The sequence below is a fragment of the Vipera ursinii genome (genome assembly GCF_947247035.1).
Source record: "Vipera ursinii genome assembly, chromosome: 2".
Classification (NCBI taxonomy): domain Eukaryota; kingdom Metazoa; phylum Chordata; class Lepidosauria; order Squamata; family Viperidae; genus Vipera; species Vipera ursinii.
Window position 1 is genome coordinate 283,800,551 of NC_139513.1, and position 17,702 is coordinate 283,818,252.

General features: G+C 56.8%; 2 protein-coding genes across 3 annotated transcripts in view; one reads left to right on the forward strand and one right to left on the reverse strand.

Annotated features, from left to right (window-relative positions):
• Positions 1-9,785, reverse strand: GBA2 (glucosylceramidase beta 2). The gene is made up of 17 exons (XM_083355574.1): positions 9,485-9,785; positions 9,283-9,374; positions 9,068-9,183; positions 8,725-8,943; positions 6,059-6,298; positions 5,686-5,788; positions 5,459-5,612; positions 4,895-5,020; positions 4,375-4,550; positions 4,156-4,260; positions 3,842-3,949; positions 3,205-3,356; positions 3,014-3,120; positions 1,073-1,215; positions 867-982; positions 596-787; positions 1-512 (listed from the first exon to the last, which is right to left on the reverse strand). The coding sequence occupies exons 1-17, from the start codon at positions 9,721-9,723 to the stop codon at positions 282-284; spliced, it is 2,619 nt and encodes an 872-aa protein (XP_083211700.1). The 5' UTR covers positions 9,724-9,785; the 3' UTR covers positions 1-281.
• RGP1 (RGP1 homolog, RAB6A GEF complex partner 1) overlaps positions 9,306-17,702 on the forward strand; it is a 19,724-nt gene continuing 11,327 nt past the window's right edge. Inside the window, exon 1 of one of the 2 annotated variants that reach the window (XM_083355594.1) lies at positions 9,306-9,370. In XM_083355594.1, coding sequence (XP_083211720.1) covers positions 9,321-9,370 — 50 coding nt within the window. In that variant the 5' untranslated portion in view covers positions 9,306-9,320. Of the gene's footprint in view, positions 9,371-9,911; positions 10,046-17,702 lie in introns of those variants that run through there. The other variant, XM_083355593.1, reaches the window with a different exon arrangement.

Sequence of the window (17,702 nt, forward strand, 5' to 3'; positions counted from 1 at the left end):
AGTTCAATTTATTTTAAATTAAAATTACTCATCATCTAAAAATAACTTCAGATTATACAGAGCGTGATTGTGTGCAAAATCTAAGCGGTGTTGAAGATAGACGAAGACCGAGACGTCCAAGCTGCCCCCTTGCCAAAGAGCTCAGCTCTGCCCTGTCTCAGGGGTGGAGGGGCAGCGGGGCTTCCTTCATATCACACCCAGGGCAGCCCGGGTGGCACCTGTGGACCTGCTCTGGCTTAGGAGGGTCAAGTGGAGGCAACTGCCTGTCCGCCTCACCTGGCTCACGGACCACTGGATTTGGCCGCAGGTGGAGCTGGGAAGGGCTGCCCTTGCGCTGCCCGCTGCTCCAAGGCCAGCTGCATGCTCCAGATGCTGAGGGGACGCATGTAGGCCAGCGAGCGGAAGACCTTCCTCTGACAGTAGGCCTCGGGGGTCTGGAACGCCATGCCTAGCTGCTCCCAGACGGTCCTGTAGCAGCCCTCGGCAGTGCAGAAGCCCTCTTGCACCAGGCCCTGTGCCAGGCAAGAGGAAGCCCAGTCAGCTGGGCTGGCATCCCGCACCCACCCTGCCACCCTCCCCCGTCCCCATTACCCACCTCCTGGATCATGGTGGCGGCCAGGGCATACACCACACCCACCCACACCTCGTCCGACTGCAGGCTGGAGGTGTCAGGCAGTCCCGAGGGGTGCATGCCGTTCACAGCCCCCATGGATCCCCCTGAAAAGCTGAGCACGTTGAGCTCGAAGATGGTCTTTAAGGCGCTGAGCACGTGGCTGCGAGGGAACACCTGTGGACCAGAGGGAGACTCGTGGAGGCTCGACTCACAGCCCCGCCACCCCTCCAAGGCTCATGGCCCCTGCTCTCACCTCTGACTGCCCCTCGCCCAACCCACATGCCCGTAGGAACCACTGCCCGGCCAGCTGGTCGGCCATGACACTGTCCGAAGAGGGCCCGCGGCCGCTGTCATAGTTGTAGTACTTCCCTGCAAGAGAGAAGGGGGAGATGGTGGCCAGGGGCTCTTTCCAGCCCTGCTGACCCCTCCACAGGAGCCCCCTGCCCTGCCTGGACTTACCGTTCCAGAGCAGCCGCTCAAATGCTGCCGTGCCCTTAGCTAGGATGCCCGTATAGGTCTCAAGGGCCGGCCCATCTCCCAAGGCCTCCGCCATTCTACACATCATGCAGACGGTTGCCAGCCATAGGCCCCCACAATAGGCACTGGTGAAGCAAAGGAGAGGAGGGGGTTGCCCAAAGGAGGGGGGGGGAAGAGAGGCACCTGTCCCCACTTCTCCTGCATCCCTCCGAGCGGCGGCTGAGCACTCTTCCCTGGCATCAGGAGGGCAGACGGCCAGGCAGCTGTGCCCCGGGAGTCTGCTTCTGCCAGCAGCACTCCCTGGGCTGGTGAGGAGGGTCGGGCAGGGGACCCCGAAGAAAACAGGAGCAAAGAGAGCCGATGGGGCAATGAGACACCCCTTGGGAGTGGCTCAGCCAGGCACTACTGGCCAACCCCCGGAGGCTGAAGCGGGATCAATCCCCACAGCCCATCTACATAAAGGGACAGTTCTGTCCCTCTTGTGTCCTCATCCACCTTGCAGGGCTGGTGTCGACTGGCAGCAGAATCCCACAAGGCTGAGGTTGCTTTACTTCCCCCAACCACCCCAAGGAATTGGGGGAGGGGGAAAGCCTCTTCCTGGCGCAACCTTCTTCAGGAGCACTTGGCCCTCCTGACGCCTCTATTTCCCACCAGGCCACCATCCTCTCCCTCCCTGACACTACAGGGGCAGAGGCCACGGAGTAAGCCCTTGGATCAAGGCCATGGGACTTGTTTTTTTATTTATTTTTATTTTAATCCCATTTATATCCCGCCCTTCTCCGAAGAGTCAGGGCGGCTTACAATTCTAAAGCACAAATCAATGTGCTTAGCAATAGCCTTCATTCTATGTATATGCCTGCTTATTAGGGCTTTCGCCCCCCCCAAGTGGCATTATTACAAAGTCAGCTTAATTGCCCCGAACAATCTGGGTCCTCATTTTACCTACCTCGGAAGGATGGAAGGCTGAGTCAACCTTGAGCCCGGTGGGACTCGAACCTGCACTAATTGCTGGCAGCTGGTGTTACTTAAGGAGGCATTAGCCCACTGCTCCACCAAGGCTTGTTGCTCCCCCCTCCCCTTTTAGTTCTACCAACTCCGCAGAGCAGGGCACCCACCTCTCTCCTCCTCTTTGGCCTCATCCAGACAGGGCACCAGAATGCCCAGCCCCATCAGCAGGACAGCCATTCTCTCCACGGAAGCGTCACATCGGGGCACCCAGCCACCAGGGGTGTTGTGCAGGGGAGGCAGGCGGGGGGGGGGGCGGTCCTTGCAATTCCCTCAGCCAGGGAAGGCAGCAAGGCACTCTGGGGAAGGAGGGGCTCAGGGGAGGGGGGAAACTCAAGCAGGAATTAGCTTTGAATGGTTGCACAGCCGCAAGAGAACCAGGACTGACCCCTCCCCTGCACCCCGGGGTCCATGCAACCTTATCTGTCTGTTTCCAAGGGAAGGCAAGCAGTCTGGGAAGATTCCTATATAACAGACTATAATAAAGTAGCTGGTTTGAATTCTACAATTGTGGATCTGGTTGCTTGGGTCCGCCACCAGGACCTCCCTCTGGGCACAGGGTCTTTGGCTGACAGGCTCAGTGAGTCAAAGAATCTTCCAGAAAGGCTACAGTAGGTTTGGAAATGGGGCGCAGCACTGGGCACTCGGGTCTCAGGATCATGTTTCAAAGCCCCTGAGAGAAGACCACCCACCCCTGCTACTTAGGGGAAAGGAAATATAAAAGGACAGCAAGAAACAGGTGCCAGGCTACATCAAACAGCCCCAGGCCACACAACAGCTGAGGGGACGAGGAGAAGGGCTCTGTCAGCCCTTCCACACAGAGGCTGGAGAGGGGCTCCTGACACCCACAGCAAGAGGCTTTTCTGAGCTGGATTCTAGGATGTGGGAGGAGGGCAAGGCTCCTGCCCCATCACCCACCTGGCTCCAGTGGCCACCCAGGCATCATAGGTTTGGTCAGCAAAACCCGAGTTCTCAATGAGACCATCCCCGTCTGTGTCGAATCTCAGTTCCGACTCCACCACGGCCTGAAGGAAGCAAAGGAGTCTGAGGAGGGGTCTGCGGGGGGGAGCCTGGATAGCTGGCAGCCCCCGCCCTCCCTGCCACTGCACCTGGCAGATGGGCCACATGTCCCGCAAGAAGGCCACGTCCTGCATGAGGTAGTAGTCCCGGTACACCAGCAGCACAAACTTCAGGTTGAGGTCCTTCCAGGTGGCCGTATCGTGGATCAGGTAGGCATTGACCCGCTGCCAGGGCTCGTCGTCTGGCCGAAGAGAGCAGGGGAAGGTGTGGCAGCCCTGATTCCCAGAAAGCCTCACCCCCTCCCAGCTTGTAAGAGGCCCCACCATCTTCCTCCGCAGCCCAAGGAGGGACCACACAACCCAAAGGCTGTGACCAGCTGACCTCCGAGATGCTTGCAGGCTCTCAGGGAATTTTGCCGAGACGCCCAAGGCTTCCTCCCACCCACCCAGGGTCACAGAAGGGGTGTGCGTGCACAATCTCCTTCCCCAACAGCCCCGCTCACCCTAAAAGCGGCCACAGGGGAAGTTGTCTTGGGGATGCATTCAAGCAAATTGGAGACAGCCACCTTCCTGAGGCCCAGCCCCAAGAAGGTCCACACCCTCCCCCACGCAGCAAGGCCCCAAGCCCCAGCTGCTGAAGTCCTTGCTAAGGGCAGCTGCTGTGAGCTCGCTATCCGTGCAGCTGCAGATTGAGGCCTGAACTGCATCCGGACACGAGGTGCTTTACCTGGGTCTCCAATGTCATGCGGAACCATATTGCGCAGCTTCACCGGGGCCGTCTGTCCACTCATGAGGTACTGCCGAGGGCGAGCATCCTCGTTCAGCACCGCAGCAGCTGGGGCAGGCAGGGCAGGGCAGTTAGCAGCAGCCCAAACACCCAGCCAAGCACAGGCCAGGCCATCAGGAGGATTCAACACAGCTCGAGGGGTGGGCATTTCCTCCCATCCCTGCCAGGGGCACCCCTCCAGCCCAGACCTCTTCCAATGCTGGCCGAGGAAGGCCACCCCCCAATGTTCAGAGCTCAAGGGGAAGGGCACCTACCCACATCGTACTGCAGGCTGAGCTCTAGCTTAGGCCACAGCATGGCGAGCGCGAAGGAAGCGTAGAAGTGTACGTCGTAAGTGTTGTACATCCGGTACTCTTGGCCTGGAAGCAGAAAGTAGTGGCAGCTGCGCATCACACTGCCATGCCGGAAACACCTGGAGCTCACTCCAGGAGTAAGCCAGGATGCCCCACCTGGGCCCCAAAGCAAAACCTCACCTTCCAGATAAGCAAACCTCCCGTACTCTTGCAAGACTGGGAGCAGCTGGGAGAGGCCCTGGGTGTCCCGCAGGGCATCCCTGTCCTTGGGTGGTAGCTCTAGCCAGAGGGTGCCTCCGTCGGCCAGAAAGTACAGCTCATTGAAGAGGGCTGACTTGTACCAGGGGGGCAGGTCGCTGCAAGAGGCACATGCGGGTCCTCAGTGGGGCTCCCTCCCAGGGGCAATCTCAGTCTGCCCGGAGACACCCCCCCAGAGGGCCTGCCCACCTGGCCTGGTGACCCAGGGAGAGCGTGGGTGCAGCCACCCACTCAGCAGGAATGAGGCAGTCCCCAACGCTCAGAGAGTCTGGACAGCCACAGATGGGGGGGAAGGAACCGAGGGCGGAGGGAGGAGACAGCCTGGAAGCAGCTGAGTTTGGCTGGAGTGGATCATGGCGGCACCTCAGTAGAGGGAGTGTGGGAAAACTCCGGCCTGGGCACCTTCCTGCACCTCAGAAGCCTCTCAGCCGCAGGGTGCTACCTGTTTGCCAAAATGGGGCCCTGCCAGGCCTCAATCCTCTCCTCCCAGGCCTTGTAGCGGCTGAAGAGATGGTGGGAGAGTGCCGGGCAGGCGTTCCCGTCGCTGCCAAAGAAGCGGGTGTACCACCTGCGGGCAGAGAGGAAGACGGACCCTCAGCCACAGCATGAGCCAGGAAGCAAAGACAGCCCACCCAGAGGCCACGTCCCCGTCACACACAGGGGACCCTCCAGATCGGGGGTGGGGGAGAAAGCAATTTTCCCAGAGGCTGCCTGGGAAACTGGGACTGTTGTGGGGCTGCTGCCATGGATTTTGCCCCCACCCGGCAGGCTGGACAGGGACAGCGAAAGGATGTCTGCACCAAGCAGGGCTGCCCCCTCCGCCCCACAGTTTGATCCTGAGACAGCCCCATCTTCTAGATCAGGTTAGGGTTGGCTTCATGAGTGTGCTGCATGGTGGCCCAGCCCTGGAGACCCTCCACAGGCAGAGCTGTGTGAGTTGCCCAAGTGTGTCCACACCCAAAGCAGAGAGACCCCCGGGAGCCAGCCCTTCCCAAGAGGCACCCACCGGCGATGCTCCTTCTCCGCCGATCCAAAGCGAACACGAGGCATGTCCCAGGCCAGGCCCAGCTCCAGCACTCCGTGGCCGTGAGCCGCCACCACACACGTGGCGCACACGGCTGCTGCACACACCTCCCCTTTCTCAGTAGGGGGGCTCTGACCTACAAGAGAGCCGTGAGCGTCAGGAGCCTGGCCTCCTGCCTTCCTCTGCCCACCTTAGAGTCCAGAGTTCACCTTGAGGAGATGCCAGCCGGCCATCTGCCAAGAGATCCTGCCAAACCTCTTGCCCAGTGCCAGCAGGGTTGAAGGCTGTGAGGTGGGTAACAGTGACACCTGCCTGGGGAAGGAACAAGAAAGAAGGGAACGATATAGGGGAAGAATAGGCCTTCTAGAATCCAGAGGCACCAGAGGTGGGGAATTCACCCACCCCGCCTCGGGGCCTCGAAAGTAGAGAGGTGGCAAAGAAGCCACAATGGGTCACTGCTGCCACTCCAAGAAGCCTCCCTGCACGCCTGCAAGAGAGCGCCCCAAAGGGCATGGAAGGGTCTGGTCCCAGCTGCTGCCCACGGACCGTTCCTAAGTCTTGCGGGATCTCCGAGGGGCCTACCTTCTCCCGGGCAGAGATGGCCAGGGTGTAAGGGTTGGCAGGGGTCACGTGGTGCAGCATCACCCCACGGACGCAGCAGCCCTCCTTCTCCACGCAGAAGGGCTCGTTCCAGTGGCCGCCCTGGCGGTCATCCTTGGTCTCTGTGCCGTTTTGGAAGGTGAACATGATGGAGACCTCCACCTCCTCCGCACTCTCATTCTCCACCTCCCAGACGAAAGCGCCCACCGGGAGGCTCGAATCCTAAGCACACACAGTTGGCGCGTGTGGGGTCAGAGCCCCCACAGGCTGCCCAGCCTGATCCTCCCCACCCCTTCCAGGAGCGGCGCCCGGGTGCAACCAGATTAAGAAGCAAATGTGTTCCCCCCCCATCCATAAGAAAGTCTACTTTTGTCTAGAAAGCATTGACCACCCCATAGTCCCCCAAGTTACAACCGTTCATTGAGAGGCCCAAAGTTACAACGTCATTGGAAAAAGACTTGCAACTGATCTCGCTCACAACCATCATGGGAGCACTCCCAGGTTAACAAAATTCAGGCGCTTGGCGACCAGCACGTGTTTACGACGGTCGCAGCATCCTGACATCACGTGGTCCTCTTCTGCGACCTTCCCAGCCAGCTTCCGAAAAGCAAAGTCAATGGGGTGGGAGGGCAGATGATTTGCTTAGCAACTGCAGTGATTCGCTTATCTATGGTGGTAGATCACAAAATCAGATGCGACTCATTTAACAAACTCTGTGCTCTCCATTGTGGTCGTAGGTCGAAGACTGCCTGTGCAGCCTTTTACTGCCTCTCTCGGGCGGCCCTGCCTGCTTTCCTTCCCCTCCAAATCTCCACCCCTCTCATGCATCCCACAGCTCTAACTTGCAACACCTCCAGGCAGCCCAGAGACCAGCTCCTGCACCATGCCAGGCCTGGATTAGGAAACCCACCGTAGAGACATCAACCCTATTGCCGCTTTCACCATGCAGCATGCCAACAGGATGGCCGGGTTGCCCAAAAGACAGATGGGCTTCAGGCCTGGTTATGCTGCTGAGAGGGCCCCAGTTGTGCTTGTGGGTGACCTCTAGAGCAGCGTTTCCCAACCTTATGAACTTGAAGATGCGTGGACTTCAACTCCCAGAATTTCCCAGCCAGCTGGCTGGGGAATTCTGGGAGTTGAAGTCCACGCATCTTCAAGTTCCTAAGGTTGGGAAACGCTGCTCTAGAGAGTTCCTAAGGAGCGTGCTGCCTTCGTCCTGGTCCCCCTGAATCTCCCAGAGGCTTTGGATTGGCATCAGACAAGGCATCCTGTTGGGCTGACTGCAGGGGAAGGGAGTGGGGGCACCCCACATTGAGACGCTCTTCCTCCTCACTTAGAATCAGTTGGGTTGGGGGTGGAATGGAAAGGCCCATTTATCTGCGTGTCTAGGGGTGTGCGTCTCTCAGCTCCCCTTTACACCCCTAGGGGAGGTTATTCAACACCATGGGGTTGAGGATGACACTCAATTCTGCATCTCTGTCCCCCGTTGCATGGGCAATGCCCTTTGGGGGCTTCTCCAGTACCCGGAGGCTGTGACCGTCTGGCTGGGGGGCATGGATTCAATCCTAGCAAGACAGAGGGGCTCTGGGCATTTGGATCTTCCCAGAATCTGGAGAGTCGTTACCCTTAACTCTCGAGGAGAAAGCACTCCTCCACACAATGGGTGTGCACGTTAACTGGGGGGGGTGCCTGAACTTCAAGCTCCTGCTGGACATTTATCCAGGATTATCTTGCACTGTGTTTGCACCCATTCCTGGACCAGGAGGCCCCACTTGTTCTTACCTACACCCCCGTCGCTTCCTGTTTGGACCCCTGCAATACTTTGTACATGTGGCAACCCCCAAAGACACCCCCCGAAACCTCAACCAGCCCAGAACACGATGGCGCATGTAATTTGGGTTTCCACATACATCGCCACTGTGCTTTTCCAGCGCAATTCAAAATCCTAATTACCACCTTTAAAGCCTTGCGTGGGATCCGACAGACTGCCTCTCATGGAGGGCATCTCTGTCCCGCTAGAATGACAAGGAGACGGCTCCAGGGCAGGGGCAACAACAGTCTCCCTTCTGCCCAAGCAATACTGCTCTTGCTGGCTGACCCCTTCCTGTTGCTCCTGGTTGGCCCCTGACTTCCATGAACTGGAAAAGGGCCAGAGGAAGGGGGCACCGTGGTCACCTGGAAGGGCACATCTACAGCCTGCTTCACTCTACGGCTGGCTCAGCTACCTTTTACATTGCAACCTCAAACCTGAAGTTGCGCTTCAAATATAATCACTCAGAAAGATTTTGAGAGCGATTAAAAATAACAGAGCCCGAGGAGGGATATTCTCTCCAAGCAGCAGCGCCAAATGAGGAAATTTGCTGGAGCAGGTAACTCCAGCAGGTGTGTGGTTGGGAAGCCAATGGGAGGGGCACAAGGCAGAGCTGCAACTGCAGGGGGGAAGAACCGGGACTTCCTCCGCAGGGGGCGCTCCAATTAAGGGGGTCTCTGCGGGAAGGTCCTGGCTCAGGAAGGCCTGGGGGGGGGTCCCTTTCCCTGGAAAGGCCCAGGGTCATGTCCCACGTACAGGAGGGCCTGGGGCTCATAATGCAAAGCCCTGCCAGGGCCGCCCTTCCCCGCTGCCGCGACTCGGGGGTGGGGGTGCTTACCTGATAATCGTGCGGAATAATGGGCGTGATCTGCCTGCAGGTCAGCACAACCTCCTGCCCGGGCAGCTGGTAGACGGTCCAGGCGCGGGGGTAGAGCGCGTGGTAGAAAGCGTAGTGGCCGCAGAAGCCCCAGTTCCAGCCCTGCAGCCGGCTGGGTCGCCCGATGGAGAGCACCTGCTGGTAGACCGTCCGGCCCTTCCGGCGCAGGCAGACCGTGAACTGGGGCGGGAAGGCAAGAGACCCCACCCGTGAGGAAGGCGCCGCGGCGAAGGGCCACACCGGGTGGGGTAGGAGCCCCAGGGCGCTCCTTCTTGCTTTTCCACCCCCACCCCACCCGACAAACCTGGTCGGCCACCACGGTCCGGTGCTGGTAGAGGCCCGGCAAAAGCTGCCACCGGCAGAAGTCCCCGCGCCAGCCCCGGGTGACGGTGCCGCCGCCCAGGCCCCCCAGCGGGCAACCTGCGGAGAAGGGAGAGGAAGAGGAAGAGGAAGAGGAGGAAGGCGGTCAGCGGCCCCAGCGCGTCTTCGCTCCCCCACCTCCGAGCGGGCGGGCCCTACCGTAGATGGGGCGCAGGGGCTGCGGGTGCAGCAGGTCGATGAAGGGCTGCCGCTTCTCCACGCGCGTCTTCCGGTACCACCAGCCGAGGTACCTGCCGGGGAGGGAGGGAGGGAGGGCGCAGCGTCTCAGGCCTGGGGAGGGGCGCCCCCCCCCTCCCGCCTGCCTCCTCCCCTCCCTCCCGGGGGAAGGGCCGCCCCCTACCTGAAGGCCAGCCCCAGGTGCCGCAGGGCTTGCCCGGGGGAGACGTCCCCGGCCTGCAGGGGCTTCCTGCGCTCGGCGAAGCGGTGGGCTAGGCAGAGCCGCCAGCCGAAGCGCGGCACGCCTCGACCCGCCGCCCGGCCTTCGTAGCGGCTCATCAGCAGCTCCTCGGCCGCCGCCGCCGCCGCCGCCGCCCCGCCAGTGTCCCCCCGCCCGCAGCCCGCGCAGCCCCGCGTCGCCATGGCTGGATCGGCCAGCGCCGCAACCAGCCGATCCACCGGCGTCGCCAAGCCAGAAAGGGGAGGGGGCGGGGCGTGGTCGGCGGCTCCGCCCCGCCCCGCCCCGCCCCGCCCCGCCGAGAGAGAGAGAGAGAGAGAGAGAGAGAGAGGGTGCGCGTGCGCGTGCGCCCGTGTCCACGTGGCCCGCCCCCCCCCCCGTCCGCGCGGCCATGATCGAGGTCTTGGCGTCGCTGCAGCGGGGCGCCGCGTTCCTGGCGGGGGAGGCGCTGGAGTGCGTGGTGACGCTGCGCAACCCGCTCCCGCCCGCCGCCACCTCCGCCTCCAGGTACCCGCCCCGGGGGGGGTGTCAAGGGGGTTGGGGTGGGGGGGGCTCCCTCCCCGACGACCCGCTGCAGGCGGGCGGTCCTTGATCCAGGCCAGGGGTCGGCAACCTCGGCTCTTTTATGACTCGTGGACTTCAACTCCCAGAATTCCTGAGCCAGCTATGCTGGCTCAGGAATTCTGGGAGTTGAAGTCCACGAGTCATAAAAGAGCCGAGGTTGCCGACCCCTGATCCAGGCTCTCGGGGCCTCCGCTGCTCTCTCGGGTGTTGCCCCGCCCCACCGGCATCGCCGCCCGCAGTTCTTTAAAGTCCCCCTTCGTAACAGAATCTCAGAGCTGGAAGGGACCTCCGAAGGTCATCTGGTCCACCCTCTTCTTTCCCGAGTAAGGAATGCGGAGAAGAGGCTGCCTGGACGTGGCTGGCTGTAGCTACACCGTCGTTCTTTTTTTTTTCTTTTCTTTTTCCAGCCTTATTTTGCTCTACCTCGAATTCCCCTTGGCCGGGCAAGGCTCTGGGGTTCAAGTCTGCGGAGATCCTGCTCGGTGGACTCCCTAGACCAGGGGTAGGCAACCACGGCTCTTTTATGACTCACGGACTTCAACTCCCAGAATTCCTGAGCCAGCTATGCTGACTCAGGAATTCTGGGAGTTGAAGTCCGTGAGTCATAAAAGAGCCGAGGTTGCCTACCCCTGCCCCTAGACCAGGGCTCTTCAAACTTGGCCCTTTTATGACGTGGACTTCAACTCCCAGAATTCCTCAGCCAGCCCCCTACCCTAGACTCTGCGGCTTGGGAGACCCCCCCCTCCCCTCAAAAAACACAACCTTTGCTCTTGAGAGACCCGTTGTAGCTGCTCCCCCCACCGGTCAGTTGGAAGGGGCCCCGCATTCGAGGAGGTGACGGGGGGGACAGCGGCAGCGACCTCTTCCGGGGGGGGGGGTCTTTGGTGGGCCCGGCACCCTTGGCTGGCGTCAGCTAAACAAGGATGGTGGTGTTGGAAACTGGGCCCCAGGCAGAATCTTGGGTGGGTGAGGGGTCCCGTTTGCATGCTTTGCTTGTTAGGTTCCTATGCTCCCCACTGCCCTGCAAAGTGACTCCGGGTGGCTTATAAATTATAGGAACAAATGAATAATTTTAAAAGTTTAAGAGGAACTGGCATTAAAATGTTCAAAACTGCTAAAAGCTCACCTGCAAGAACCAAAAGAGGTGGGTGGGAGGGGAATGGGGTCTTCTTGCACTCTCCCCTCAGAGGCCCCCAGACAAGTAAGCCCGTCTTTGATTCCCCCCCCCAGAACCAAACTGGCCACCAATGCAGCTCGCACACTGACTTGTGTTAGATGTGCAACCCGAGGGGCTGCCAAGACTGCGCACGCCCACCTTGCACTCTGCACCAGTTGCACCAGCCGAATACTCTTCAAGGGCAGCCCCAGGTAGAGCGTGTTATTAAATTGCTCTTGATAACCAAAAATCATTAGACTGAGATGGGGAACCATATATATCGTTTAAGCAAATTATAAAGTATTGGAAGGGGTTATACTATCCCAAATAGACCCCAATGTTCAGTTTGGGGGTCCTTCTGGACTCATGACTCCTGCTCAAGGAGCAGAAGGGCTGGAGGGCCTTAGCGCAACTTCCTGTGGGGCACTCATCTTCGGGCATGAGGCTCCTCCTGCTTTGGTCACCTCCGCGATCTGTATGGGGCTGCCCTGGAGGAACTTCCAGAGCAGGTATGTCAAACTGCCAGCCCATGGTCCGGATGCATCACGCCAAAACCGCGCCCACCCCATTGCCGGCAATGGGGGGGAAATCGTGTGACGTCACAAGTTTGATATGCCTGGTCCAGAGGCTTTGGCTGCTGCATAGTGCAGTGGTGTGGGAGTTCTGGATGTTCCTAGGAAGGTATGTGCTGAACCTCTGTGCCATGAGTTTCCTTGCGATTTTATATTCAGTTTTAATGGTTGGTTTTATTGCACGCTGTCCAAAGTTCCCTTGTATGAAATGGGCAGCCCTATAAATTTGATAACCAAAAATAAATAAATTACCTAGAGGAGGGAGTAGAAGGAATGTTCTTCAAATTTGCAGATGACACGAGGCTGGAAATGGAGGAGCATTGTTGATAACTAAAAAGGCAGAATCAAACTCGACAGAAACCTGGGGGGGGAGGGGGGGACTGCTAAAACTTTAGAAGATAGACTGAAGATTATTTCAGGAGGCTCTTGAGAGACTTGAGCTTTGGGCCCTATTCAACAAGATGCAGTTCAGTGGTGAGGAAAGAAATGTCCTGCAGTTAGGCAGGAAAAACCAGGAATGTTCTTCAAATTTGCAGATGACACGAGGCTGGAAATGGAGGAGCATTGTTGATAACTAAAAAGGCAGAATCAAACTCGACAGAAACCTGGGGGGGAGGGGGGGACTGCTAAAACTTTAGAAGATAGACTGAAGATTATTTCAGGAGGCTCTTGAGAGACTTGAGCTTTGGGCCCTATTCAACAAGATGCAGTTCAGTGGTGAGGAAAGAAATGTCCTGCAGTTAGGCAGGAAAAACCAGATCCACAGGTAGGAGACAGGCAGTACCTGGCTGAACAGTGGTGAGAGGGATCTAGTGCGCAACCACTTCGGTATGTGTCAGCAATGTGCTGCAGCTGCCAAAAACACCAATGCAGTTCTGCAATGCTGCATCAACAGAGGGGCAGTATCAAAATCACTGGAAGAGGTAACACCATTTTATTCTGTGCTAGTGAGGACACATTGGGAGTACCACATTCAGTTCTGGTCACCACGGTACAAAAATGGTGAGACCCTGGAAACATGCAGACAAGAACGACAAAGATGATCTTGGCTCTTGTAGCTGTGGTTTTAGCACAGTTTTTAGTAACATTTTAATGTCAGTTTGTTTTAATCTTTCACATATTTTTCACTTCCGTAATTTATAAGAGGCTAAATTGGCTCAGTGGGTTAGGACGCTGAGCTTGTCGATCAGAAGATCGGCAGTTTGGCGGGTCGAATCCCGAGTGCTGCGTAACAGAGTGAGCGCCTGTTACTCGTCCCAGCTTCTGCCAACCTAGCAGTTCGAAAGCACGTAAAAATGCAAGTAGAAAAATAGGGACCACTACGGTGGGAAGGTAACAGCGTTCCGTGCGCCTTTGGCGTCTAGTCATGCCGGCCACATGACCACGGAGACATCCTCGGACAAGCGCTGGCTCTTCAGCTTTGAAACGGAGATGAGCACCGGCCCCTAGAGTCGGAAACGACTAGCACGCATGTGCGGGGGAACCTTTACCTTTTACCTAAATTGTCAGAGGCTAAATTGTACAATGAGCAGTTAAGGGAACTACAGGTATGTGTGTTTAGCTTAATGAAGGCTTAGGGGAGACCTGATACCAGTGGCTGTCCCCCAATATCTGAAGGGCTGTCAGAGGGAAGAGGGCATTGATATATTCTCTAGAGCAGGGGTAGGCAACCTTGGCTCTTTTATGACTCGTGGACTTCAACTCCCAGAATTCCTGAGCCAGCCATGCTGAGGGGAAAGGGAGAGGTTTCCAAGCTGAGCCATGCTGGCTCAGGAATTCTGGGAGTTGAAGTCCACGAGTCATAAAAGAGCCAAGGTGGCCTACCCCTGCTGTAGGGCAAGAAGCAATGGGCAGAAGCTCCTCAGAGGGAAATGGAAATAAGAAGGAATTTCCTGACAGTGGGAATGATTAATCAGTGGAACAGCTTGCCTCCTGGAATTATGGGTACTGGAGTTTTTTTTTAAGAAAAGATTGGACAACCATTTCTCCTGGATGTTATAAGGACTCCTGCCTCGGGGAGGGCGTTGGAGTAGAAGACCTCCAAGGGCCCTTCCAGCCCTATGCTTTTATGATTCTAAGTTCAGGAGTATATTGAAATACTTGAATATTGTGCCTCCTCTAACAAAATGCTTTTACGTGCCGAGGAACGTAGCACGTTGCGCTTAATAGGAAAAATCTGCTACTCAGGTACAAAGTAGGAGATACAGAGTTTGGCAGCAGTGTGCGTGAGAAGGAGCTGGGTGTCCCGGCAAACCAACATTGAGCATCGCCAACAGTGTGCTGCAGCTGTCGAAAGATGTAACGTTGGCTTCCAAGATAGTGTTGAGATCCCAGACAGTTCTGCTTCGTCTTTTGTGCCCTGCTCAGCCTACGCCTTGGACACCGGCTCCGGTTCTACTCATCACCCTAAAAAGAAGGGAGGAGGGCAGGTTATGGCATGACAGCTGGAGAGGGTCTTGAGGGCCAAGCCCTACAGGGAGCAAGACCTGGGCGTGTTTAGCCTAAGAAAGAGGCGGAAGAGCAGCTTTCCCAGCCCCAGGGAACATGGGAGGAAGCGGCCTTAACAGGGAGAGATCCAGATTCAAAATAAGGTGGCAATTCCTGCGGCTGAGAGCTCTGAAGCAGCTCCAAATCTCTTGGATTCAGGGAGATTTCCAGGTAGAGGCTGGATAGCCAGTTATTGGGGAGGGGGTGAGGGTGGGGTCTGAGGTTTCGGGAGGGGGTTGGAGTCCCTGATTCTGTAGTGCAACAGTCTCGTTGTGCGCCATTGACCAGAGTTTCATAGGCAGTACAACTAGCTTTTTTCCCCCATGTGGAAACATTTCCAAAATGCTCATTGAGTACTTGAAGGAGAAGGTTTTATGAGGTTTCGTGCTCACATTCTTTCCATGCTCTGCCCCAACATGGATTAACAGGAAGTGATGATTGTAAGCGGCCTCAAGTGAGCCTTTGGGTTAGCAGTTCTGCCCCGTTCTTGCCCTTTGCTGCTGAACGATGCCCAGCATCGTGAAGCGATGAATGCAACGCGGGCAGGTGTGCTGGTAGTGGTGCATCAGCAGCTGCCAAGCTCCTCTCTGCCTGCCCCAGGAACTTGGCGGTTCCCCTCCTGGCCTTGGGGAAACTCTGTTCTCCTGTATCACAGTCTCCACTCGCCAGAAAGGGGTGTGTGTGTGTGTGTGTGCAAAGGCCCCAAAACCTGCTCTTGGCCATTGGAGTTGCCAGGTGTCCTCTTTGGCTTAAGCTTCAGGTAGCCACACTTTTTCAGGGAGGGGAGCTCCTGCTGGAGGTGTCTGTCTTGGGGGCACAAGGTCTGTGATGTCTGTACTTGTTGTGCAAGCGTATGCCAGGGGTTCTCCTGCAGGAAGACAGGAAGTAGTTTTCCAGATGTGCTTGTCTTACTGGTTGTCAGGAGCCCCTGTGATCTTAACTTCCTCAAAAGGAAAAAGCACCATCCAGATGTGGCTCTTTGGTTCTTCTGTCATGCTCTGCAGCCTCCCTTGCTTCTTTTCCGGCCTTTTGAGGCCTGCAGCCAGCAAGAAAAGTCCTGGGCACAAAATGCGCAGTGGTGTGTGTCTGTGTGTGTGTCTGTGTGTGTTTCAGCTCTTCCTCCTGAAGGTTACTTCCTCTGGGCAGGCTTCCTTCAGAGACCCTCTAAGGCCATAGCTTGCTACCCTGAGCTGTAGCTCCAGGCCCAGATCCTACCTGGATCCTGAGCAGGAGGACCAGCCTCTGCAGCCTGCAGACTTGATGGTCTAGTTCAGGGGTAGGCAACCTCGGCTCTTTTATGACTCATTTATTTTCTTTATTTTATTTTAATTCCATTTATATCCCGCCCTTCTCCGAAGACTCAGGGCGGCTTACAATTTAAGCACAAACCAATGTGCTTAGCAATAGCCTTCATTCTATGTATATGCCTGCTTATTAGGGCTTTCGCCCCCCCCCCCCCAAGCAGCATTATTACAAAGTCAGCTTATTGCCCCCAACAATCTGGGTCCTCATTTTACCTACCTGGGAAGGATGGAAGGCTGAGTCAACCTTGAGCCTGGTGGGACTCGAACCTGCACTAATTGCAGGCAGCTGGTGTTACTTAAGGAGGCATTAGCCCACTGCTCCACCAAGGCTCTTGGTGGAAGACAAGACCGGCCGGTCACTCTCCCTAATCAGGTTCCTGGGCTGTTCTGCAGGTTGCTTGCAAGGATTAAGGATGGCGCAGATCCATGGGCACAGCAGCCCTCCCCATGCCAACCAGACAGGCAGCAAAGAGGATGGCTGCGGCAATGGGAGCCTTGGCCGGAGAGTATGCAAAGAGCAGGCTTGTTCTTCAGTGTGGTGTTGTGGGATGGAGCTGTCAGATACTTGTGAAAACACACAACACTTCACTGGCTTCACACGTTGACTGGATCAGTTGTGGGCTTTCACTGTTTTTCAGGCCCTTGGAGCTTCCGCCCAGCTCTGGTCAACAGTGGGAAATGATTCAAGGAAACAGACACATGTTTATACACCCATACCAACACACCCCACACTCCCCTGGGCAAGCCTGTGTAACGTACGCTTACCTTAGCTTCAGCCTTCCTGAGTATGCAGGAACCAAGTGAAGGCAACAACCACAACAACAAAAAAAAGGAGGGGGGGGGAAACCTAGTTTCTGTAGAAAAGCCACAGGGAAGGGGCACCTCCAGGAAACCCCAGGGCGTGCTCAGCGCCTTCCCTGTCCTGAGCCTTCCTAGGACCAAGCACCTCTCCTGGATGGCTCACCAAAAATGACGTGCAAGTTCTGAGGTTTTCCTTGATAACAAAATACAGGAAACCAGAAGTTGCCTTCAAACGTCCGTGTTCATTCGGCTGAATGGAGACGGGCTTCTCTAAAAAAAAAAGAGAAAAAGCTCCACGTAGCAAAAATGTCTTATTTTTATACCAGTTTTGGTTATATAAGCAATTCACCCAGCAAAGCTGACACACATAAGAGACTTCGCCCCTTAGGGCAGGTACGCTGTAGATAAGAAACTAGAAGGCAGGCGTAGTTAGCATGTTTCCTTTTGGGTGTTTCCCCAAGACTTTAGCTGTCCCCCGGGTGGGTTAGAATATTGGATGTTTCCTTTGCTGTCCTTTCATGACCCAGCATTCAGAAGCCTGCAAGTGACCAGAGAGAGAAGGGCCATCTGCACGCATTCACTGTTGATACTGTCCCCTAAGCCCTGGTCATCACTCCCCCCCCCTGCCCCGGCCAAGTACTGTCTTTTGCTGCCCAAGATGTGCTGAGATATGCAACCCATCCTAGCTAAGTTCACGCAGCTGTCCAATCCCAAACCCCAAAACTACATATTTCCACCTTCCATTCCCGTCTCCGGGCCTTTGGGGTGTGAAGCATCCCCGTTGCTCCTGGCAGCTCCCTGGACTCTTGCCTTCCTGCAGGAGGTCTGGCAGTTGCAACTCTGGCCTCCTCAGAGCCGGGAGCTGCAATGATGATGATGGAACTGGGACCCTTTGTAGCACGGAGGTAAGGACAGGCCGAAAGCAAGAAGGAAGAGAGACGCTGTAAAAAGGCAGGATGTGAACCAGAACCCATTGGAAAAGGGAGCTTCTCTGTTGACCAGGTGCTGGATGACTGGCCTTGAGCTGAGCCAATCAGATAACAGGTTAATGAATGGACAGTCAAGAGGCCCAGCGCGAAGCAAAGAGGGTGGACAGTCTGGGAAAGAGGAGCGCAAGGGCGGCTGGGGCGGCCTCTTGTCGGTCGGTCCCATTTCTTGAGGAAGGGTTGCAAGCGTCACCCACCCAGGAACAGGGCAGCAGGGCGGCTTTTCGTGTTCTGCAAGAGAATTCCGGAGGCCAAGATTAACTGGTTGGGCTGATCGTGGCTTGTATCTAAACT

What these genes read in the sequence shown, in the direction of transcription:
- GBA2 (XM_083355574.1), bottom strand. Translation starts at nt 9,723, where the DNA reads ATGGCGACGCGGGGCTGCGCGGGCTGCGGGCGGGGGGACACTGGCGGG. An exon ending in GGCCCCATTTTGGCAAACAG is followed by an intron (nt 4,551 to 4,894) that starts GTAGCACCCTGC and finishes TGCCTCTTGCAG; the next exon opens with CGACCTGCCCCCCTGGTACA. An exon ending in GAGGTTTGCTTATCTGGAAG is followed by an intron (nt 4,261 to 4,374) that starts GTGAGGTTTTGC and finishes TTCTGCTTCCAG; the next exon opens with GCCAAGAGTACCGGATGTAC.